General features: G+C 35.2%; 1 protein-coding gene across 3 annotated transcripts in view; it reads right to left on the bottom strand.

The window, feature by feature from the left end:
* The window catches only part of MED23 (mediator complex subunit 23), a 39,135-nt gene that overhangs the window by 1,592 nt on the left and 13,112 nt on the right, over positions 1 to 24,431 (bottom strand). For 2 of the 3 annotated variants that reach the window (XM_010965556.3, XM_010965555.3), the window contains 18 exons: positions 21,085 to 21,285; positions 19,395 to 19,538; positions 18,162 to 18,307; positions 16,889 to 17,134; positions 15,157 to 15,299; positions 13,877 to 14,051; positions 13,044 to 13,207; positions 10,749 to 10,873; positions 9,525 to 9,730; positions 9,256 to 9,436; positions 8,121 to 8,291; positions 7,472 to 7,688; positions 5,695 to 5,931; positions 4,603 to 4,768; positions 3,982 to 4,054; positions 2,800 to 3,014; positions 2,018 to 2,138; positions 1,139 to 1,270 (listed from right to left, as the gene is read on the bottom strand). In XM_010965556.3, coding sequence (XP_010963858.1) covers positions 1,139 to 1,270; positions 2,018 to 2,138; positions 2,800 to 3,014; positions 3,982 to 4,054; positions 4,603 to 4,768; positions 5,695 to 5,931; positions 7,472 to 7,688; positions 8,121 to 8,291; positions 9,256 to 9,436; positions 9,525 to 9,730; positions 10,749 to 10,873; positions 13,044 to 13,207; positions 13,877 to 14,051; positions 15,157 to 15,299; positions 16,889 to 17,134; positions 18,162 to 18,307; positions 19,395 to 19,538; positions 21,085 to 21,285 — 3,063 coding nt within the window. Of the gene's footprint in view, positions 1 to 1,138; positions 1,271 to 2,017; positions 2,139 to 2,799; positions 3,015 to 3,981; positions 4,055 to 4,167; positions 4,472 to 4,602; positions 4,769 to 5,694; positions 5,932 to 7,471; positions 7,689 to 8,120; positions 8,292 to 9,255; positions 9,437 to 9,524; positions 9,731 to 10,748; positions 10,874 to 13,043; positions 13,208 to 13,876; positions 14,052 to 15,156; positions 15,300 to 16,888; positions 17,135 to 18,161; positions 18,308 to 19,394; positions 19,539 to 21,084; positions 21,286 to 24,431 lie in introns of those variants that run through there. The other variant, XM_074368359.1, reaches the window with a different exon arrangement.

Raw genomic sequence — 24,431 nt, 5'->3', positions numbered from 1 at the left:
GAATTCAACTAAATCTAATATTTGATCTACTCTTAATTACAATACTTTAAAGAAATAAATGCATCAAGCAGTTCCATTGCTTTCTCAGCTTTACTCAAATGTTCTCTGATCTTACCAAGAAGGATTAGTCCATTAATAATTCTTCCTTTCTGTATTCCCAAAGTTCTTAGGGCCAAATATAAGGAATATGCTAAATAAAACATTTTTGTATCGGTTCCCACTCAGCTCTCCTTGACAGTCCTGCTGAGGCAGAAAGGTCAAGACGCTCCCCACCCCAGGGCCCCAGCTCCAAGGAATGGGTCCTGTAGACTAGGATTCATATGTTTATATATATCAGTTTACCTGCCTTTCTCATTTTAGAGAGAAATAACTTTAAAGTTTGGAGGGGAGATCACTTAACCTCACCTATCCGCTTTCCCTCCACCCTTCTAAAGCAGCCAAGATTCTGTTTCCTTCCCACAGACAGGAAACTCAGTTATGATTTAAGGAGGTCCTTTCTACTCAGAGACAGTCATACCAGGGAGTGGCTCTTTATATGTTGAGTCAGAATGTGCCTCCCTTTAACTCCACCAGACTGTGTATGCAACAGAGAACAAATTTAATACCCATTCCAAATGGCTACCCCCAAATAGTGAAGACACAAGTAATTTCCTAGGACTTTAAACATTCAAGTTAAGCATCCCTGGTTCCTTCAGATACCTTTCATTAGTTATTCTCTTCACCCTCCGGCTTTAGTCTTCTAGTCATGCTGCAATCTGTCTGACGTCCCCACAGTCTACCGTAATCACTGTGGGAAAACTATGCCCCCTGCACTCCTAACACAGGGCCTCTCTGATCTTTTCAGTAGCCATACTGTATGGTTTCTTCCTCGTGAGTTTACTATTAATAAACCCCCAGGTCTTTTTCAGATGTTTTGTTGCAAATACCAAGGGGGAAAAGTGAGAGACATTATAACAGGCATTTACTTTAATACTGTATCTAGAATAATATTCTTATTGCCTAGAAAGGTCTATTAACCATATCCCCTTAAAAGAAAATAACTAACAAAGAAAAAAAACCCCACTTACACAAACAAAAAGGTCTATCATATGTTCAAGTTTTCTAAACTAAACATCATTAAAAAATAGAGTTAACTTACTTGCTCTTTTACACTGTCACCAGTAAACATATACTTCATATGATACAGGAAATCACAGATGGGGTCCATGTAGTTTAAGTGGGTGCTACACTGGTCTACATTCAGCAACATGTCATAAAATGCCACACCAATCTATTTAACAAACAATACAAAATGATTTAAATGGTCAAAAATGGTCCAATAATTCAGCATGATGCAGCTGGACTCCATCACAAGAGCAGCACAGAGAATAACATGTTTACTGAGTAACTGTCACTATCATACAGACCTCTATGCACATGAGATATGATATCGCTTGCATTTATGATAGAATCCAGAGTGCTAGAAAGTGCCCCTATTAGGGCTTAAATGCAATTTCTCTTCCTAATTTAGCAATTTCTATTAAAATTAAGAGATAGACAGTCCTTTTTCTAGAAACCACCTCTCAATTTCTGGGACACCTGCAGTCTCAGGGATCCTGTATACTGTACCTTCTTAGTTCCACTTTGTGGCTCAACTTTAAGGTTCTATTCCTGACTCCTTCTCTTTTCTCTACACTGTTGTTATAGGTGGTCGACTTCACCCATTCTCATGGTTTTAATTAATTCCTCCGTACTATAGTGCGCTTTCTCAAATGCACTTCTCCGTCCTTAATTTTCTTCTCAACCTAGATGATGAGCATTTCCCCCTGAGTCTCCAGTTTAACATATCCTGCGCCAAACCATTACAGGCATACTAAGTCATGGGGACACTAGTCCTCAAAAATTACTCTCAGATCCTATTAAACTGATGTTCCTACTAATGGTAATGACATGAATTTGAAAAACACTGGGGAAGAAACCTATATACATATACATTTTAGAACTTAATCTTATCACAGAAAACCCAGATTGTATTTACCTCTATCATGCATCGAGTTCTCTCTTGCTGAAATCTTTGTAAAAATGGTCCCACAAGATGGTACACATAAAGTAACTGGAACTCAGTTTTCACTATAGGAAGAAGTACTTCAGTAAGAAACCTGTAATTTAAAGATAAAAATAAAAATTTCTTATGACTTGAAATCAGTTGAATTGTTTGAATTTTGTTAATACAGCCTACTTGAGTATTTGCAAAATTTGTAATAACTTTTTAAAGTTTCTTTTAATTTTGGTAACATTTCTAATTAATCTCACATCTCTCACTGGTTCTTATTTTTATTTAATTACTGAAATAAATTACTTCAGATTTAGGAGTCATTCATAATAGTAAAATTACCAAATGACAGAACGTGAATTATTTGAAATAAAAAGAGAATAACCAACCTAATATAAAGGTCATTCTCAAGAAATTTGAATCTAATTAGTACCAATTATACAGTCAAAAAAATAATCAGGAAATAGGATAATATGATTATACAGTTCAAAAGGCAACTTTTGGGATATATTCTGGAAAAAGCATTTGATTAAGTCTCCGAAAATGGTAATGGAAAACTAGATACCAGATTATTATTTATACACACAAATTAATTTTATTCAAATAATTCTAAAATAAAAGAGAAGTTCTAATGATCTAGAAACTACTTAACACTTTTACTTTGTAAGTTGTTCTGCTGAATGAGATGAATACCTCACATGTAAATGAGATTAAAAAACAAAAACAAAATGAAAAGTCAAATGTCTTTAAGAAATCATAATACCTACTTGGGAATGAGAGAAAGCTGCCCGATGCTAGAATGGTGCCATACGGCGTGCGCCAGAGCTAACGTGTAGCTACAGCTCATCTCCGAATAGGACTGATGGCAAGCGGTGAAATCAAAGAGGCGGAACGGATAGCCGACCCACTCTGTCTCAGACGTCAAGCTGGGACTACTGATAACACTCACAATTCGATCGTGAAGGACAATCCAATATGGCTCCTTTAAAACCAGAAGAAACCCTGATGAAAATTATCATTTATCCAGTATTCCATCCCATATTCAGTATTCTACTCCAAGGCCCCCAATAATAGCACTTTCTCATTCTTTAATGTTTTCTACTTATCCAGCTTGTGTCTTTGTGTGGCTTCATAATGAGTCCAAATTAAGTTAGTAACAACCTGGGGAGAAGCGTTGTTAGAGGGCTCCATATGCGTGTCTGTTCATTTAGTATCTAATATTCACTATACAATAAATTGCTTTACCTATATTTACTACACAGATAACATTGGTACATATTCATAATTGATAAATATATATATAGGAGGTGTGTTTGAAAAAGATGATTCATAAAGGTTCATCATCAAACAAGTTCAGGAAGTACAGGTTTAGACAATATTACTGACATTCAAAGATGTTGCAGCAGACAACTGTGTGGTACTGACTAGACACTGTGGGGGTCACAGAAGGGAGACTTCACATGAGCAGAGAAATCACAGAAGGCTTCACTGAAGAAGCAAGCCCCAGGCCAGCGAAAAATGAGTAGGCTTTAAAGAAGGTGACAGAAGGAACAAGGTTCTGGTATATTCTCTTACATGGCAGAAGTACCTGAAACATGTCTCTACAAGCATCATTTGCAGAAGCAAAGGCTGTAGATACATAATATGTTAAGGAGTCAAAGGCAGATCAGATTGTAATGTGAAAATTAAAGTTGAATAAGCGAGGTGAGACCAAAGGATGCAGGAACTTGTAAGTCAGGTAGATTTATTTAGATCTGATGCAAAAGGCAAACAAAATAGCCACTGTAGATTTTTGAAGCAATAATAATGTGAAAACTTAAAAAAATATGAAACACTTCATTAACTGCATGATGTCCGTATACAAGGGCATCTTATGTGCATTTTATTCTTTTGGCTGAAAGAGAACAGTGCATCCTATTACTATGTACAAATCACAATGATTAACTTACTGGTAGGGCAGTGATGATCAATCCAATTGCATTCATCCATGATGTAATGTTCTCTCTTGGCACTAAAGGCTGACTGTTGGTGAGAAAAAAAGAATAAAAATGTGAAATTATAAAAACATTTGATATAGTTGACAATGGATCTTATTTTGAGAACACACATAATTTGGGGGCTGATAACTGACTTACCGCAATAAAAAATAAAACTACAATGGATTTTTGTTGAGTAAAAATTCAATATACACAAAAACAAGGCTTTTTTTTGTTTTTTTTTTGGTTGTCTCCTTTAACAATGGTTGCTGGGCTGAAAGATTTCACTTATTTATACGTCTTCTCCAATCATTAGCCCCTATTTTATGTTGGTCTTTAGTGAGAAGTTAACATTATTCCTAAGTTAACATCAAACAGCAAATAGAGTAGAGTGGGAACAAACCCAGGTCTTCTGACCCTGTTCAGGGATCATTCCATTCCACCTCTATCACAAAGACAAGATCTGGAACCGAAAGACAGTTACTATTCAGTGTGCGTTGGCCTTGAGACAACAGGTTTGTCTAACAGCTCCAAGTAAAGTAACATCTTCTACAAATAAACAATGAATCTTATGACATAAAACAGGATACACACCTTTTTAGGACAACATTGAGAAGAGCATTTCCAACATCTTGGCCTGAAACAGCCAAGGCCATGAGCTCCACACAAGTAACATGCAGTGCGTGGGCAGCAGGATTGGGAAACTCATTGAATCTCCAGTCACAGTTTGGAAATGGACCAGGAGATTTGCCAGCCATCGGTGCAGATGATTAAAGCAATAACTATCTGATTACCTTGAGATTTATGGCTCACATTTGTATAGTGCTTTACAGTTTTCAAGATGTTTCACATGTAAACATCTCATCTGATTATCAGTTTATCTGATAATGAGCCTCCAAGTGACTTATCAGAGAGTTTAAGAGACAAATAATACAAACCAAATACAAATAAGTTTGACGTGACTGAAATGTATCAATAGTAACCATGTGATCAACCCTAGGTATAAACGGTTGCTCTTATTGAAGTGTTACAACTGTGACATGACAGCTGTGGACGCAACCACAGTATCCCCAGGCTCTCTCGACCTATTTAATAACTAAAGGATAGTTAATAAGAAAATTAGTTTACAATGAGTAGTTCTTTTACTTCAGGAAATAATTCCTTTGTGTAGGAAAATAAATCATGCCCATTCATGTAAAATTGCTCTATCTAGTAAATAGTGGCATGGTGTGTAGACTTATTAAGTACAGTGTGCTAATAACTTAAAATGAAATAAAAGAAATAAAAATACCAATATAGAATCTTTTTCACTAAAAAAAGGAAAATTTCTATTAATGTTTTTAAAAAAATTCAAGGATTTATTTAAAGCAACAAAAGTCTATGTTCTCCAGGGGCAAAGAGATGCAGAAAATAGTGCATTTGTTTAGGAATAGGATTTTTTCTTGGAAATGAATCTCTTCTCTAAGGTCTTTATTAAAATATAAATTTTAATGAAGTAAATTTCTGCCTATCTGGAATAATGCTGCTAATTTTAAGATTTCAAAACCTTTTTACAGAAGTAAAATTAAAAAAAAAATCTTGAAAAAACTGAAGTTTTGGAATATATAAAAAGCTACTATATGTTCTCGTAAATCACTATACAGTTATTTTTGAAGAGTCTGAAAAAAATCACAATTAAAAGGATATTATCTACAAGTCTGCCAATCAATTTGCAATAGTAGGTGTCATCTGGGACCCAGGGATTGTCTTCTCGTGCATTCATAGCACATTTCAGGTAAGTGTCACTTAGACACCAGCCCTGTGGTCGATTATCCTTGAGCGACCCAATGATCGCATGGACAAGTTTTCGTTTGAGACTTTCACGATTTCTCAGGTGCATTTCATAATAGTGCAGAGTATTATACAAATAAGTCACTGGACGATCTGCCAAGAAGAAAACAGATCATTACAATGTTTATCTGGTTAGTAACAACTGTGAAAATCTAATCTTCTATTTCCAAGATTACCAAAAAACACAGTTCAGAAGATTATGAAACTATTTCTCATATTGGACAGCTGCATACAATGTATATTTTTATTCTAGGACAAGGCAGAAAGCTTCTACCAATATACACAGCTTATACTGAGGAATATTCATAATATTCTAAGGTAGTGCAATTCCACTTCTAGAAAGTTATCCTGCAAAAATGACATATGCGCAAGGAATGTGGCTACAGCCCTGTTTATACTAGCAAGAGATTAGAACAGCCTAGATGGTGAAAAACAGGGAACTGGTCAAGTCACTTATGACATGTATGAAGCAGCTCTGGCTGTACTGATACAAAATAATCAATCTTTATACATTATAAAGGTAAAAAAAAAGTAAGGTGCAGAACAATATGTCTATTACATAAATATCTGTAAAAAAAAATACCAACCCCAGAATACCTAAGGTAGGATACACAAGAAACTAGTAACAGTGATTGCCTACAGAGAAAGAAAGTGGCTCGCTGGAGGACAGGGATGGGACTAACTACTTTCACTGCATTCTGTTCTGTCCCAATCCAAAAGAAAAACGTTTTTAAAGGAATGTTCCCTCAAACTTCATTCCTGTTCTGTAGTGCTAAAATGCAAACCAGGCTTAACGCTTTAAAGCTGTCTTTGATTTCTTTCTTTTCATATTCTCCCCATAACTGGTCAGTCAAGCCCAATTCCTGCTTCCTTGACTATCTGTCCCTTCTTTCTCATTTTCCATGCCATCATACTTGTCTAGATGTCAATCATATACCCAACCATTTTGACCTAAGTCTTTGAAATGGCTTCCTCCTTCCAAGACATGCTGCCTACTACAACTGGATTTATCTCTCTAAAAAATGCTTCCATGGCATGATTTTACTCAATAACTTCTAGTTAACTCTCGATTATCTGCAGGTTATAATCAGAACTTCTCAGCCTGGCATTTAAGGTGATCTACCATCAGGTACACTACACGAATCCTCAATTTAGCCCAGTGAGGCATTTGTTTTCAAAATGCCTTGTTTTTAACACCTCCATGATTCTCCCAAAGGACTCCTTTTGCTTAGTATTCTCTCTTTTCCTTTACGTTCATACAAATCAAATACATCATGGTTCAAATCCTTTTCATTCAAGAAGGCTGCCATGATCCATTTAGTCCACAGGACCATCAGTCTGTTCTAAATTCATACGTTTCTCCTTCTGTACAGATTTGGTAATTAATCACACAATATATAAAATAAGGCATCTCTTGCATGTTACTTTTTTCTTTGCTATGATCTACCTATTGACATTTTTATGTCATCTATTTCATACTTCATGACATCATCACATAGCACTTCCCTTCAAAACACGTTTATTAAAAATTACTAAAATAAAACCTTTAGAACCACTGTTACCCAAATGGTCACGTCCAGCCTACTTTTGTTTATAGAGCTATTATATGGAATTAAAATTTGAAAAAACTCACCATGAAATTTATATAAGCCTCCCAGGTGATCTAGCAGAGTCTCCAACGATTTGGATACTGGGAGCAACTCTAAAAACCTGTGGATTACTATATCAAACACTGGAAGGAATCGGAGACACACATTCCCAAAATAGATGGGCAGATAGGGGGACTGGATCTGCACAGGAGGATCGACCTGCTCCGCCAGGCCCTCAAAATAGAGCTTCTCCGGATATTTCTGTGGAAGTGAGGAAGTGGTAAATGTTTAGGGCATCTTTTTTTTATTTTCTTAAAAAAAGAGCTACATAAACATGCCATTTTTCAAAGAATATGAAACTGTGTTTTCCCCAGCAATGCAATGAAATCTAGAATCCTTTACTTGACAAAAATCTCTATTATCCCAAAGATACACCAAAAGAGATTTACATACAAAAGAATTTATAACTTTTTATTTTGTATTGTAAAATCCATGGCTACTAAAACTGTAGTTTCAATTTGTTCTTGACATTAGAGATAGTCTAGAACCCCGAGGAAGTTTAGAGAGCTAATTCGTTTCTATATAGACAGAGAGAAAAAAGCAGAGGTACAGAGAAAACAGCCAAGTCAATTAGCCAAACACCTAAGTATGGCCTTACAAAGGATTGACCGAAGCACTAATTTGCATCAGTACCTTGTGGTAGTTCATGTGCTTGGTGTGCCAGTCATTCTGTAGCCAGTGCTCTGGGGAATTTTCCTTCACAAAGTCACTTACTCGATTTCTAAAATCATTTGGTTTGAGCAACAGCAACTGGATTATGAAATAACAAACCTGGGCTTCATTCCCTTCATGACTACGCATGGCCTTTGGAGAAGAACAGAAACATTATATGAAAATGCTCAACCCATACAAAAGCAAGGCTCGAAGGAGTCTAAATTTGAGACTCTAAATTGGAATACAGTAAAATCTCATTATTGGAATTTCATTATGTGTCTAGTCTAACCCCAAAACAACTGTTCAAATGTTCCCCAAACATATCTGACCCTTTCTTGCCTATTTTTGGCTTTCACCTGAGATACCCATCTTTATTTTTTGAAATTTAACCCATCATTCAAGATCCATCACCTAGGTGGATGTGATCTCTCATTGCTGCCTGGCAATATTTTTCCTACATCTCTAACTTATCCTTTTATTTTACTGATTTATAGACTTACCTTAGTTCCCCTACTAGACTATGACATTTATATCTATGCTTTACAGGTAAGAGACTAATGTTAACCAATTAAGCCCCCCAAATATCACCAATATAGTATTTTAAAAAATGTAGCATTTTCCAGCCTGGCTCAGTGCTTAAAATTTGGACAGAAACAGATATCAAAGTCAGGAATAAAAAACACAGGGTGATACTGGGTGGCTATAAGAAACACTCAGTTATGACTACGGCTACCAAAGTGTACAGAAATGGTTACCAGCACTCTGTAAAGAAATTCAGTGACTTTTTACTATTTCCTGCTTCTGGCTGGAGCCTCTGAGAATCAGCTCAGAGCATCACAAGGCCAGGACCACATCTGTCTTATTTACTTCTGTACCTTCTGTGTATACAACATAGTGATATTTAATACAAACTTACTGAATAAATGAATAAAGAAATTGAGGAATCTCTAGTTCTTTACGGAACAGACAGCAATGCTCGATTTATAGTATAAATTAATTAAATCCTTAGAAACAATACAGAGTAGATCAGCACAAGATCCAGCAGTCATGCACAATGAGCCAAAAGAAAATGGGACTGTTTGCATAGAAATCTGTTAAGCAAGTGCATTCTTACCAGGCAGAGAATTAATCTGTCCAGTGTAACAATGTTGTACTTCCATACCATGTCATTAAGAATTTCAATGCATTTATTCAGTTGCTGACCCCCAGCTGATGTAGAGAACTCATATACCAGGAAGTCCGCAAAGGTTCTCACGTGGACTACCAAGGCCCTGGCTCCAATTCTCTCCAAAACTCTGAAGAGAAGAGAGTCAAAAATAAATTATATTGCTGTGTGGTATAATAGATTGCCAAATGGAATGCAGATCTAGGTTTCTGGCTTACCTGTAGCCAATCTGATTAATATGATCTGTTTCCAGGAGCATTTTCCAGAGAAGACAAAGGAAGAGAGGCGGAGAGCTTTGCATAGAAAAGTAGGTAATGATGTCATTTTCATTGGTCATTGACTTCCACTTCCTATACTCCTCCTCCACGTTTTTTTTCAGATTAAAACGACTTTCCTGAGGCACATTGTTTTGTTTAAAGAATGCCTAAAAGGAAGACCAGAAGTTTATTTCAATGATTGTAGTAAAAAGGGCACTGCTTTCAGTCAGGAAGCCAGTTCCGGGCTTGACTCTGACACTAATATATTCTAGGTGACCTCAAGCAACTCAGTAATCAAGGCCAGAATTTCTATACTGGGAAAATACTAGATTATCTATAAGATTCCATTCCTAGGTTTCCTAAAAAGAAATTCAAACAAGCTTGAATTCAAACTTTCTTCAATCATCTGTTGATACTTCTGCTCATCTTTGGTGGGCGGGGGGAGAAATGTATGTACCCTCTGGTTACATATTTTAGTCTCTATGAGGAAAATCCATTATACAAATCCAGTGATTCTTAGAGTGTGGTCCCCAGACCATCAATTATCAGCATTACCTGGCACTTGTAAGAAATGCAAATTCTTGGACCCCATCCCAGACCTACTGAATCAGAAGTTTCTGCAGCTGGGGCCCAGCAATCTGTAGCTAAACAAGCCCTCTGGGTGATTTTGATAAGTTTGAGAATTACTGTGCTAGCTCTATTAGAAGTTATGAAAAAGTTGTTCATTATGCCTAAGATTTTTTTCTGAAAATTAGAAGACAGATGAGGTTTTCCTTTCTCCATATTATAAAAGCCAACTTCACAGGATTTCTCTCTGTGTGATTTAAAAAAAAAAAAGTCAATGTACATATGTGTATTCTGTGAAGCTCCATTAAACTGCATTTCTCCCCACTCCAGTTCATGAGAGAGAGAATTTTTCAGGTAACATGTTAATTCTCTTAAGATTCTAAAACTGTTAACTAATAAGATGAAGCCATAATAATTAAAATTTTAGAAACATACCCAGTTCTAGAATAAGACAAAGAATAACTCAAGAGATTTTAGAAGCAATAGCAAAGTTTTTTAAAAAAAGAAATAAAAGCTAATTTTCTTTGGATGTCACCAAAACGCTCTAGAATTACACTGTAAATGGGAAGAATGGTTTTATATACTGTATATTCAATATGCAATTCAAGACCAAATTACCTGCAGTGGGCCTGGAAAACAACTAAGAGTGTGCGAAGCCCAGTTATGAGGAGTAAAACTCATGATGGTCTGAAGTATGTCTTTACACCAAGTTCCCTGAATTGAATCAGAGCCTGTAAAAAAATCTAAACATAAACAAACAGATGTAACCCAGGTATGAGAGATCATGGCCACAATTCATAAGTGATATCACAGAGAAGGTCACAAATATATACACTCAGAGAATTTCATGGCTCTGTATTCATTGCTTTACTAGTTATAGTCAACTTAGGACCTAAATTCTTTAGTTTATGAATGATTTACATTAGTAAATATGAACATAACTACTGAAGAGACTGCAAAAGACATCTGGAATCTTTTTCTTTTTCTTTTTTTTATAAGATTACAGAGTACCAATGATGCAATACTGGTACAGGCCACCAGAGTGTTCATTCATTCACTCTGATAATGAGGTACAGCACTCACTTTACTGAGCCAAGGAAACAGAATTAAGAAAGAACCACAGATATCTTTTCTGGTGGTTGAAACAGCTACTATAACTCTCTAAATCAAAGAGGTTTACTTATGTAAAATGAGACAGTTTACATTAATAAATTTGAGGTTGCTAAACACATTAACTATTTCTTTAAAACAGTAGATCTCAAAGTGTGGTCTGCAGATTCTGTGGGTATCCAACATCCTTTTGTAGATTCAATGAGATCAAAGCTGTTAAAACAATAATACTAAGATATCACTGGCCTTTTTACTATGTTGGTATGTGCACTGATGGTGCAAAAGCAATGGTGGGTAAAACTACTGGCCATTAGAACAAATCAAACAGTGGCACCAAACTACTAATAGCTATTGCAATTCTCACCATCACACACTTGGAGTATGAAAAAAAAAGCGCCAGTTTCACTTCAGAATATCCTTGATAAGACACAGGAAAAAGGATTATTTTTCTCAGCCCTTAAGTACACCGATTTTTAATATTCTGTGCAATAAAATGGAAGTATGCAAAAGGTTTTCTAGCTATAATACCAAAGCATGATGGGTATCTTGAGGAGAAACACTTGTGTGATTGAGTATTGTGTCAAATCAGCTCTTTTTTTCATGAAATTCCAATTTCACTTGAAAGAACATCTGACAGAAAACTACAGTTATCCAGATCTGGGCATTAAGCAGACATTTTCTTGAAAATTAGCAAAGACAGTCTGTCACTTCAAGAACACATGACTGCATCATTTTACCATTTGAACTTTTGAGTGAAAATTAGAAATTTGGAAACTTAAATCCTCTACCACAAGCCTAATCGTTTTCTAATACTTAAAGACTTTTTCTAATGAAATTTGTAGTGAGATTACAAAATGTAATTTTCTATACTGTATGATGAAGTATGTCAACATTTACAAGATCTATATAACTCATTAAACCAATGTTTTCCAAAAAACAATTTCATGAAGTTATAAAATATGTATGAATACAAAACCATAAAAGGTACAAAACAGACCAACAAACTATAATGTAGGAGTAGAGACTTCACTGATAGGACTTTAGATTCCACACTGCAATTAACATTTCAGAAACTATCAATTTTCCAGTTTTGTATAACATCAAAGAATATTCAAATTGGCTAAAAAAGCTATTAAAATACTCTTCCCCTTTCCAACTTCGTATCTGTGTGAGGCCATACTTTCTTTACCTACTTCTGCTAAAATAACATTTGCAATAGAAGAAATGTAGAAGCAAATATGAGAATTCAGCAATGTTCCTTTATATCAGACATTAAGGAAAGATGCAAAAAATGTAAAACAATGGCACCTCTTCTCACTAAAGTTTTGTTTTGGAAAACAGGGTTTATTTTTCATAAAAAGCACATCATTTATGTTAACGTAACAGGTTTATTACTGTTATTTTTAAATGAATCAAACATTTAAAAAACTTTTACTTTAATATGTAACAAAGTAAATATCATAGATATAATCTATATAAAGAAAATCATTGGAAATTTCAATAATTTTTTTAAGAGTAAAAGTAAAGTCCTGAGACCAAAAAGCTCAAGAATCATGACTTTAAAATGTTGTCAGATGACTGAAAACTGATGTTCAACTTAAAATGATTGCACACAGAAGAACTCAAATTAATGACTGAAATGGTGAAGCTACCAAGAAGAATAGCGAAGATATCAGAAGAGCTGGTTTTCTGGGAACAAGTGAGAAGTATCTTTTCAGTGTGTTATCCCCTTAGCAGTCAGCAGTGGCACAGCACACTCTAGCTCATGTGTTTTTGTTGGTGGTAGCTGTATGTTCACGGTACCTGTTACGTGAGTTGCTCTAGCTAAGGTCAGTATCAAGGCGCGGTTGAGTTCTTCTGATTCCGCTGAGAGCACCGTTTTGGGGTCGCTAAGGAAGCGTGTAAACTGCGGCTGCACCTCCGAGCTACCTAATGCTGTTATAAGCCTGAGTGCAGTGCTCTCAACACTGAAAGGAGGGAGAACAAAAAGAATCATGAAGAAGTTAAGTTGCACATAATATCTCAGAATTACAGAATTAAATCTAATCCTTGGTTAATCACAATGGGAAAATATGCAAACTATAAATTTCCCTTCCTCGATTAAAAAAAAAAAACTCATCTTTTGTGTGAGAATGAGTTTTGCTTAATTTGTTTTAAGGACCCGAGGTGTCAAATTATACAGCAAAAACCATCTGACAATTTTATACATTTGAAAAAAGATAGCTTATAGTGTGTAGGACTGAAAATTTTCACTTGGATATACAGCATTTCAAAAATTACATTTAAAAAAAATCTGAAATGTATTTTCACTTAGAGCAAAATCAAAATGACATGATAAATTAACCATAATCTGAAATATATAAATCTAGTATAGTAAGGGGCTAAGTTAGAATATAACGTCAAAGGCCTCAGAAGTATGTGTTCTCAGTCCAGAGATCCCCAGGCAAGGACTCAACTATTACAATAGGTTTCTACTTAAAAAGCTGGACTCTACTTCTATTTTGGAGTAAAATACTCCAGAAGCAGAGGAGTTTTATGACAAGTGAATAAAAATATTACAAGGCAGAGAATTAGGTTCCCCATCTCTAACAAAGTTTCTAATAAATCCAAGGAAAGACAGTCTGTAATGAGCTCACCAGAGATGGAGCTGGTTCTGGTTTGTTTGTGCAACTGCAGCCAAAGTATGAAGGTGACTCAGGAGCTGAACTCTGTAATGAGGCTGAATGTGGTGCATTCGGTAGCTGAACATCTCAAGAAGGGTGTGCAAGATTCCCCAGGCATGAGACTTGAAAACAGTTGGCAGAAGCTGACCTGGAGGAACAAGACAGTTTAAAGCACCAATTAGTAAGAGCTATACATTAATAGATATTTGAAGAAAAGTCACATCGATTAAAGTCCAGGCAAAAATTTGATCATGAACACACACACATACATACATACACACACACAGATACATATGCACACATATATAGACAGATTTTCCAAATTTTCTCCATAATTTCTATTTTAATTGTAAGAAGAAAATCTGGATCCTAATTAGAGTGCCAAATTTGCTTTTTTCTCTGGAATTTGACAAATGATACTCAAGTTCATCTGGAAAAATAAAATAAGAGCCATGATATGGGAAAAAAATTACTCTAACCTTCTTTACTTATTTATTTAGTTATCTTGAAAATTATTTTTATAAAGTTAATGTTCCCAGCCTTTTGAAGCATGGGGATCATTGTTTAATATACAAATTGCATCATACCTGCTTTATTACCTCCCCCTGCTAAGAAAGTTTTATTTGACTTTGAATTATCTGGGAAGAGTAACCATGGTTACTTAAAATTAAAGTTATACTGTATCGGTAAAAAGTCAGAATTACCATAAGTCAGAAAAGCACTTCCATATTAGGAAGCATCTATTATTTAGAACTACATAACAACGAAGACACATTATAAACTATCGTCTGCAATATAGAAAAACTCCTTTGCTATCGCCAGTCAGACTTAGTACTCATTGCTTTCCCAGGGGCAACTCAGCAAAGGAGGCAAATGGGACTGTGGGTTTTTACATGAGTACAGAGACCATGTCTGTCCTGTTCACTGAATCCCAAGCACCTAGCCTGATACCCACCCCTCCCTCTTTTCATTTTACCATAACTTTACCTAAAAAAAATGCAACCCACTCCCTGAATCCTCTGTGGGTCCTTTTTGCTTAATTTTTCTTTTTGCTTTACTTTCCTCTCTAAGACTTATTGCCTGACATATTCCATATTTCATCTATTTATCTTTTTGTCTGTCTTCCTCATTAGCAGGTAATCTCTACGATGGCAGTAACTTCTGAACACTGCTGTATCCCTAGCAATTAGAAAAGTGCATGTCCAACTAATGAAAGGGTTAATGGTTATAAACACCAGAAACTCCTGTCTTACTGATAAATCCTTTGATGCCCAAAGACTCTATTTCCATATAGACCAATAAACGGCTGTAAGTTTCCACTAGGGCTGGAGCCAAGGCCACACTGGACTTTGCATGAGCAAGTTTTATCACTCTGGTAGCAATGCTGTGGATAAGGCTAAGAAAAAACAAAAAGGAAAGAAAATAAAAATCCGTATTTTTGACATAAATACAAGGATTACTCTACTTACAGAGAATTTGGTACAAATCTGAGCTTAAATACACGAAGTGAATCAGCTCTGTTTTAGCCATTTAGGTTGTGCAGGACGCACAGCAGTGACGCACTGTACAGCTTGAGACTGATGCTGGTTTCCAGGTGCTCTCAACATGCATCAGGACCCCTCTGCTCACAGAACAGCAAAATTTTGGGACAACTCACAAGAACGTGCTTGAATGGTTTTAGTCTTTTTTTCTTTTTCAAATATGTTAAATAAAACCATTAAAGAGATTATTTAACTTTTGCTACAGAATTACTTAGTAAGTCACTGCTAAGACCCAAATGTTAGGTTCTAACAGGGCTTTCCTCAGTTTCGTCACATATGCCAGTAAAGTGCATGTTTAACTCCATCACAATGTTTACCATTTGAAAAAGAGCATGGATTTTCTAGAACCAATACCCCACCTGGAGGCTCACACAGGCATTCTTTTTGACTATGCAGTGTTCAACGTTTTAGCCAATATTTAACAGCTGAAAGTCTAGAAATAAAAGTCTGGATCTCTAGCCCGTCCCCCAAAACTCAGACAAATTAGCTACACTACTGTGCATTCGCACATTACAGAAATTAGCCAAAAGGGCAGCACCGTGCGTTGAGCCCCACACACTTCAGTCAGCCTCAGGCCCCGCTAACCATACAGCTTCCATGCACACTGTAATCTGACTCGCCTTCGCATAGCACCAGCCTCGCTCATTCATATTACAGGCCTGGCTTGAACTTGAGGTTCTAGACTCACACCCAACACAGCCTTTTCTGTCTTTTAGAAACCATAATGTCAATTCTAAAAGCGCCCCTATCCAGAAGCAATATAGGACCAGTGTTACAGCTCTGGCATTGCGGGACGCAGCAATTCTACTTCTGGCGAATTATTTAATAAAAATGAAATCATGGATAGATGCAAGATAGCCAGACAATCTTCATGGCCATCTTTATAACACTGAGACGTTGCAAATAACCTCAGTGTTCAACAATGTGGAACTGGCTAGATAATCATATATAGCCACACAAAAGACTTCTTTGTACTAATTAAAATAGATGTTTCTGAAGAGCACTGAATCTAAGATGTTAACATAGATAAATATATAAATAAAAAGATGTTTAATATATTACCATGAAAAAAAGGTGGTTATAAAATAGTATTGTAGCTAAGGACACATTTTGTAAAACCAAACCAAAAAGCCCCTATAAATTCATATATTTATACATAGAAAAAAGTTTCAGAACGTGTGTGTGTGTGTGTGTGTGTATGTATATATATACACAATTTTACAACACTTACTTCTCACGGAGGGACTATATCAATTATTTTCTTTGGATTTATTTGTCTATCCTAGAATACCTATAAATAAACGATATCATTTTTGTAATAAGATAAACCTAAATTAAAAAAAATGTACTTGACCATAAAATACACACACAATCATCAAATCAAGTCTATACTACACTGATATCAATTCCCTGACATCAGGCCAAATAAAGAGAAAGAACATACCTCATTTTGGCATGAACCGTCAGTGAATCCAGGAGGTTCATCGGTAAGGGAGTAATAGATCCTGAAGCCAAACAGCTCGTTCCAGGAAGAGGTATCCTCATAATTCCATTTCCATAAATAGTTTCCACCAGAGCTCCCATGGGTAATGTAAAACATTCTGAATTTGTAGAGTATGCATTACAGAGCAGGGCGATCTTATAGTCATTCATCTGTAAACTCTTATTTCTAAGACTCTGCTGTAGGAACCTAAAATTTCAAGTTCCATAAACAGAAAAAAATGCAAATAATTTCCAGAAAGGTAACTGCACTGTAAGACAGTTTAATTTCATGAAACTATATATTAATACTATCTTTATTCCTATAGGTATTATAGTTTCTGCCCAAAATAGAGTGTTAACACATATAAAAGTTTGAGAAGCATTTCAGAAAGAACTTAAGTAAGTATAAGTTAACAATTAATGGCTATTTAACCATTAAGTATGTACTACATACATGTACAGCATTAAGCTTCAGATGATGAAGAAATAACTCACAGATTCATGAACTAGGCTTCTATTATCTATTTGCTTAAGTACACACTAAATCTTCACTACAGATATCGCTAAGAAGAGATAGTTTAGAGGTGTCTCATAAAACGAAAGCCAAATAAAGCGTGAAGTCTGACTACCCTACAGTCTTCTATGATGAGATCTGGCAGTCCACTTCAGAAGTTCTAGGTGGGAAGTTCACCTATTCCTAATACTCCTGACTGAAACCCAGTCCTATCCAAAAAAGGGAATCTTCTTTGAGTAATCACAGCTTTGGAAATGATGTGAGGGAGCAAGCCAGCCAGATCAGCTCAATCAATCCTGGCAGCCCAGGGAGTGAATGACATCTCAGTCAGATCATGCGCAAATCCCAAATACTTAAGAAATTCTGAAACATTTTCACACACTTTTGGAAATTAAGTATTTTAACTGAAGTAAAACATGTAAAAGCAAAGATTAGACCTGAAAATTTTAAAAAAAAGTATATATATATATATATATGTGTGTGTATATATATATGTACGTATGTATCTCCACGTACTAATAAACAGGATTGGTTAATCTTCTAGTTGTTTTCTGATGCTGGTATTGATCAGTTTCTCTTGGTTATGACATACACATTAACTATTTACCCTTACCTCTAGTGGGTGTGGGAAGATTTACATACTTTACATAAATAGACCAATATTAGTTTATACCATACTGTTTATTAAATTTAAAAAAACAGTCAAGCTAAAGTAACTTACTCATGATGAAGCTTTAGGGAATGAGGTATTGGAATCTGTAGCTTGGAGTTGTCATTTTGGGCTTTTCTATTGAGGTGAATCCAAATGCAGGTCATTGCAAAGGCATGAGTTGACTGGGGTTTGTTAATGTCGGGAACTGGGATAAACTAAAAAACAACAATTTGCATGTTATAAGAAAGAGAAGAATTAACTAGTTATATGTATTTTAGTAATCATTTCTGATATATCTTTTTTTAAAATATCCTGTATTCAAATATTCAACTCCAATTGTTCTTTGACTATTCAACAACATAAATCAGAAGGTCTAACAACTATCAAATATTGAAACTATTGCAAGATTGTTCTCACTTGCCAAGAAAATAACAGAAATCCACAGGTGCTTAGTCAAGCTTTTCCTACTGCCACAAAGCATTCACAATCATTAAATTTTTATTCTTTAAAAATTAAATGCAGCATTATGAAATCTTATTGAATATGGTAAATATGAATACAGAATTTTCTAAAAGTCACATATATGCTTTTCAAAAACATAAAATTTAAGAAATATGCAATCTAAATGAGTAGCACCAAACATATTGTACATTGATGGGTGAAATGACATGGATATCTGGAATTTGCTTTAAAATTGTCCAGCATTAACAAAAAACGAGGAAGAAAGATGAAGTAAGAATATTTATTGGTGATGGGTACATGGGAGTTTATTTTCTATTTACTCTACATTTTTTGTGCATTTTAAAATTTCCATAATAAAATGTCTCAAAAAAATGTCAATCATCAATATATACCATATTTTATTCAAACACCTTGAATAATAAAACATTAGGAGGACACACTCAACTAGCAAACAACCAAAAAAAGATACTAACAGATACTGATGTTATTTGATCATTCAACACGTATAGATTAAAAACAGTTTCATGCTTTTTAAAATTATAAACCTCCTTAGAATGTATTGAAATAGTTTGCCATATTAGATACTCAATTGTGTTTTAAGATAAACTTCAGAAATAATCTAGTTCAATTTCTTCATTTTACATATGAGTAAACTAATGTCAAGAGAGACAATGTCCATCCCATGATCACAAAACTGGGGAAAGAACCAGGCTTCCAGCTTCCAAGTTCATGGTTCTTTTCACAAAACCACAGTAAAACCCTTAAACATAAATTGGACATAATTCTAATCATATTCTAATCACATTCTAATCACACTGTTAACTATTTAACCAAACTTACTTCTTTTTCTGGGTACAGAAGGTCAAAGAGCTTCATGACAGGAAGAAAATCAGCAAGTGCATTTTTCTGAATACTTCCAGAAATGAATTGCAAGAGAACCCACATCAGATGATCTCTGCCTTTAATCAGTCCTCGCCCTGCTAACTGTAAAAGATCTTTAAATACACATCTACACAGCCAGTTAAAGAAACAGATATATTAAAGTTTAAAGAAAAAAAAGAGAGAGAGAGAAACCATGCTCTCAGAAAGTTAGCATCAAATTTTGGCATTTACTAATTACTTAGCCTCTACTCAAGGCACACCAAGTAAAGCCTTTTAAATTATTTTAATATTATATATGTTTTCTCCTTGACCTCCAAAACAACTATGCATATCAAAAGTTAAATGTTTTAGAACATAATTAAGTTGATTATGTGTGCAAGTTTAATATGGGAATATTAAAAATATCTCATCAAAACACATACCGAAAGGATTAATTTTTTTTTTATATTTTTACTTCTCAGGGACTGGTTATCAAAAATGCTTTTCCTGGTTTCCTGTAGATTATAACATAAATTAGTGATAGTGATGGGGCTGGTGGTAAGTGGTGGTTGAAAGGATTTTAACAACTCTTATGAAAGAATTTTCCCCAAATAATCCAGGCTGCAGAGATGGTATAGACAAAACAACACTTATTTTACTGCCTTTCAGTGTGTCTAAAGTCCTATGCCTAAAACCAACCCTCCCCATGAAATTACTCTTCCACTTGGATTCCCTGTTTTGGATTCATTGTCCTACTCTTTCATTCACTGCCAAAGTAGAAAGCAGTGAGTGATCCTAGACTCCTGGTCTGTCACCTACTGTCACCAAGTCCTACTCATCCCTCAGCATACCTGGTTTCTGGCTCCTCCTCTCCGTCCTGGTTTAGGCCTGCAGCATCTCTCACCCAGATCACTGCAGTAGTTCCCTTACTAGCTTCCTTGATTCTGATTTTGGCTCCATCCATCTCTACTTCACTGTCTTCCTGTATATCGTCATTAACAGTAATTTTTCCAACTCGTATATGATGATGTCATTCTCTTCCTCATTTGCCTCTCAAAGTAAATTTAACTCCTTAGAACAAACACGTGGCCATATAAAGTTCTCCACGCCTGGTCCTGCCTTTCTGCTTTCCTCATCTCACCAATACTTTCCCCTTTATATTTTTCTTTCCAGTTATCACACATTTCTGTCCCTTTCCAAATGATGATCTTACTTCTGTGGAAATACATTCTATCCTTTCCTCTTGGCAAATTTCTACTTATCTTTCAAATACTAGTTTCAAGACTTGTTGATAAAGCCACTCCTGATGTCTTTATAGGCACTATTCTCTTTCATTTCTATTGCAAGGAAACATGCTTCCATTACGTGAAATATTACATTATAATCAAATTATTTATATCTGTATCTTCCCACTAGTAAGGAGCTCTTTGAGGGTACTATACTAAGGCATTTTCATTTTGTATCCCCTGGTCCCTGCACTGTGAATATGTAAAATGAATAACTGAAACCAGTTTTCACAGTGACAAGAAAGTGAAAAGTTAAGAAACCATAAAAGCACTGAACAAAACAGAAATCAGAGCTTGGAACTTCTGTTCACTAGGCAATGTCTATGCCAGTCTAAAACATAATCAACAGGAAAGGTGGCTCTGACAAAGAGTTTGGCACTTACCTTCTGATGAAGAGAAAGGACCATATGTGGAAAACTTGCAAACTGGAAAAGCACAAAGAAAATGAGCTGACTCGAGAGATGCTGCCACAGCAGTTGGCTTGTTCCCCCATCATCAAACTTCTCCTCGGTCTCGGATCGCTCCATGGCGTAAACCACCAGATCCACCAACTGGTCCTCCAGCACAGGGCAGCGCTGCTTGTGCTGTAGGGCAGAGATTAAATACAGTATTCCAAAAGCCTCCCGGTTAGTTTCAGAAGTTACCAGTTAATGGGCATTAATTGTAACAAGAGGCTGAGAAGCATGGAATGAAGTTGAACTTAGAAAGTTAAGGTTAGATTTAGTCTATTAAAGCTGCATCATGTTACATTATCATAGAGGATGAGTTTCATAAAAAATTATTTTTCAGGTCTCACACAAAACAGATTTCCCATTAACTTTTGACTTTATACTATAGACATCATTGTTCCAATTTGACAAAGGGAACTACATGGTAGAAACTTTTGTTATTTATTTTTTGAAAAAAGATAATGTAAAAAGCATATGAAATGGAGCTTAGAGTATTGATTTTGCAATCTAATTAAAAATATAAAAATCCTGGATTTCCAGGAATCAAATATTGTGACAGGAGAGCAGACAAAGCAGTGCGTGAATCTATTCATTTAAGAGTAATCTCCACAAGTCTACACTAACTTTATATACAGAGGTATATCTAAATAAATGCCAGATTACTCAATGTCTATTTTTCAATATGTGGTATTGACCTGACACTGAAATGGAAACTTCCTCTACCAAAAAAAATAAATCGATCTCAAAGTTAAATCTCTGCTCTTCCCTCTGAAGACAAACATAATGCAGCTTTAATTTTAAATTAGACTATTTTGAAATCTAAAATAAGAAAATAATTGAGTTTAAACACTAAAAATGAAAATGCAACTTCCCTTTCTAGAGGCAAAAAGATTTTTATGCTTTTTAAAGTGATTTAAAAAAATACACTTTTACCAAAAGAAATATGTTAAGCCATATTTTAAGCCATTTTCATATTTTTAATAAAATATGTCATATGACTTAATAGCCAGGCAGTTGGAAGCCCTTCTAGTGAAAATACTAATATAGATGCTTTCCCTCTAAACTTTAGATGTGATTATCAGTCTTTTGCCATGAAAAAGGGATATGATTTCTTTAAATTTAGGGAAAAAATGCAAAATGGGGACGAATTTGGAAAAAAACAAAACATAATGAATAGCATCCCCTCTTTTGCATGCTTTTTGCCAGCTCCAAACTTATAAAGCTCCAATATAGCTGCACTTTCTTAAAGCATGCAAATAGAACAAACATCTATCCAGAACAGTAAGCATCAATGGTTGTTTCATATTTTTTCCAAAAAACACAATGCCATGATCACAGTTCAACCACATTACAGGTTTACAAAAAGAGCAATAGTAACACCACCAGTTGAGACTACGGTACTTTTCCTCCAAATGTAGTTATCATTATGAAGCAGAGCAAAGTGCAACAGACAACACTACAAACTATTTCTTAAGTCAGCATGCAAAACTACTGTGTACAGGGCTTGAAATTCACTAGTTCTGCCAACCACCAACAACCTAAGGAATGTGTCAGACAACACAAATTTAGAGTGAGATCATTCAAAGTATACAAGAGTCAGAAAAATTTGTGAAAAGAAGTAAAGCCAGGATTTCCAGTAGGAATTTTTCATTAGTGACGGGAATTTGCTTCTAGTTTGGAAACTAACCAATTTGTCATCTATTTCTCCATCCATGATGGTCTTCCATCAATCTGCTTCAGGAAAAAAGAATAAACTAAATAAAATTGGTTTTTAGCACCTGAGTCATTTTTGAGTCTCCCTTTTTAGTATTAGCTATTTGTTTTAAAGAACTGGATTTTTACCTACATTTTTTTCACAGTGTAGTGATGGTCATACAGTTAGTGATTTAAAGAGGAAAACCAAACATATAAAGATTTTTGGCAAAGTAAGAACAAATAGGAAATTAACAGTTAAAGCTGATGATCTTTCAATACATATCATGACTCTAGATTACCCTCAAATTTTCTGTTAAGAATTAAATCAGTCAGGAATTTCTATGGCACCAAATGCTCTGGTTAGTTTGAGGGTAGCAGAATGTCTACCAGAATTAACTCTATTATATTTCCCAGGTGTTTTTGGTTAAAGCCAAGGATATTTCTCAAACCAAGTTTAGGGATAGCTCAAACATGTTCCTTTTTTAATTGTCAATTTTAAAGATACACACACACAGAAAAAGGGACAAGAAAAAAGTCTGGAATATAAAATGATCTCTGCTGCTAAATACTTTAGAACAAGTTTTGCTTTCATTTTCAATTGCTAAAAGATAAAACATTAAGACTCTCCACCACATAAATTATTTTACAAAGTGGAACAAGTTAAATTTTTTTTAAAGCAGCTTAATAATCTGTGAATAAAGGTTAATTAGCAATTACCAGGCTGTGATAATTCTGGTAGCCAATGGATGCTAATGTCTATGGCTATTCAAACTTTCTTTCTAAAAATTTTTAAAATTTAAGTCTTTAAGATATAGGCATACAAGTTGAATTAGTCAGTTTACATCATACATATATGCACATTTAGTTAAACCCTATTTTCAATATTTTAATAATTCAATTTCTGCATAAATAGCTCAAACTGTATTGGAAACTTATTTTAAATTTCCAGCTTTGGTGAAAGCTGAAAATCAGGCACAAGGCATTAATAGAAACATTAACCTCCACCCATGCCTGATTCTTTCCCACCATTATTTCAAATAGCAAATGATAATGACTTTCAGTCTCAGCAATCATATCCTGTATTAAGTGGCCCCTGACATTTTCATATAATACTTTTGGTACTGCTTCTGTGGTGCAGCTTGAACATATTGCACTTAGGTGGGATTAAGTTAATTTAAAATCATTATTTCAGTGCCGGAAATCAATTTTAAAGCAATACCTATGCAGGGCAAGTTGGGAAGAAAAATCCCTTTGTGTGTTATATATCATATTCTCTGCCAATCAGAACTGGAGCCCTATGCCAGTTTATACCACTTTCAATGGTGCCTTTCAAAGATAGACTGCATGATTGGTCTAGTACTTCACTGTCTCAGGGCAGCCGGAGTTCACATACCACCACATAAGAGCTTGAAGAGAGAATCTGTTTTGTGATGCTCTTATTCAGCAGAAGGAACACAAACTCTTGCCTAAACACACAAAACAGGATTCTTCCCCTGTGAACACTCTACCTTGCTGGTCACAGAACTGGGCTATTTTTGACCTTCTGAATGCAACCGATTTTAGGGTGAAATACCATAGCCCAATTC

The sequence above is a fragment of the Camelus bactrianus genome, chromosome 8 (assembly GCF_048773025.1).
Source record: "Camelus bactrianus isolate YW-2024 breed Bactrian camel chromosome 8, ASM4877302v1, whole genome shotgun sequence".
NCBI lineage: Eukaryota > Metazoa > Chordata > Mammalia > Artiodactyla > Camelidae > Camelus > Camelus bactrianus.
The sequence above is the reverse complement of the archived record's forward strand: the minus strand, read 5'-3'. Positions and strand labels throughout refer to the sequence as shown.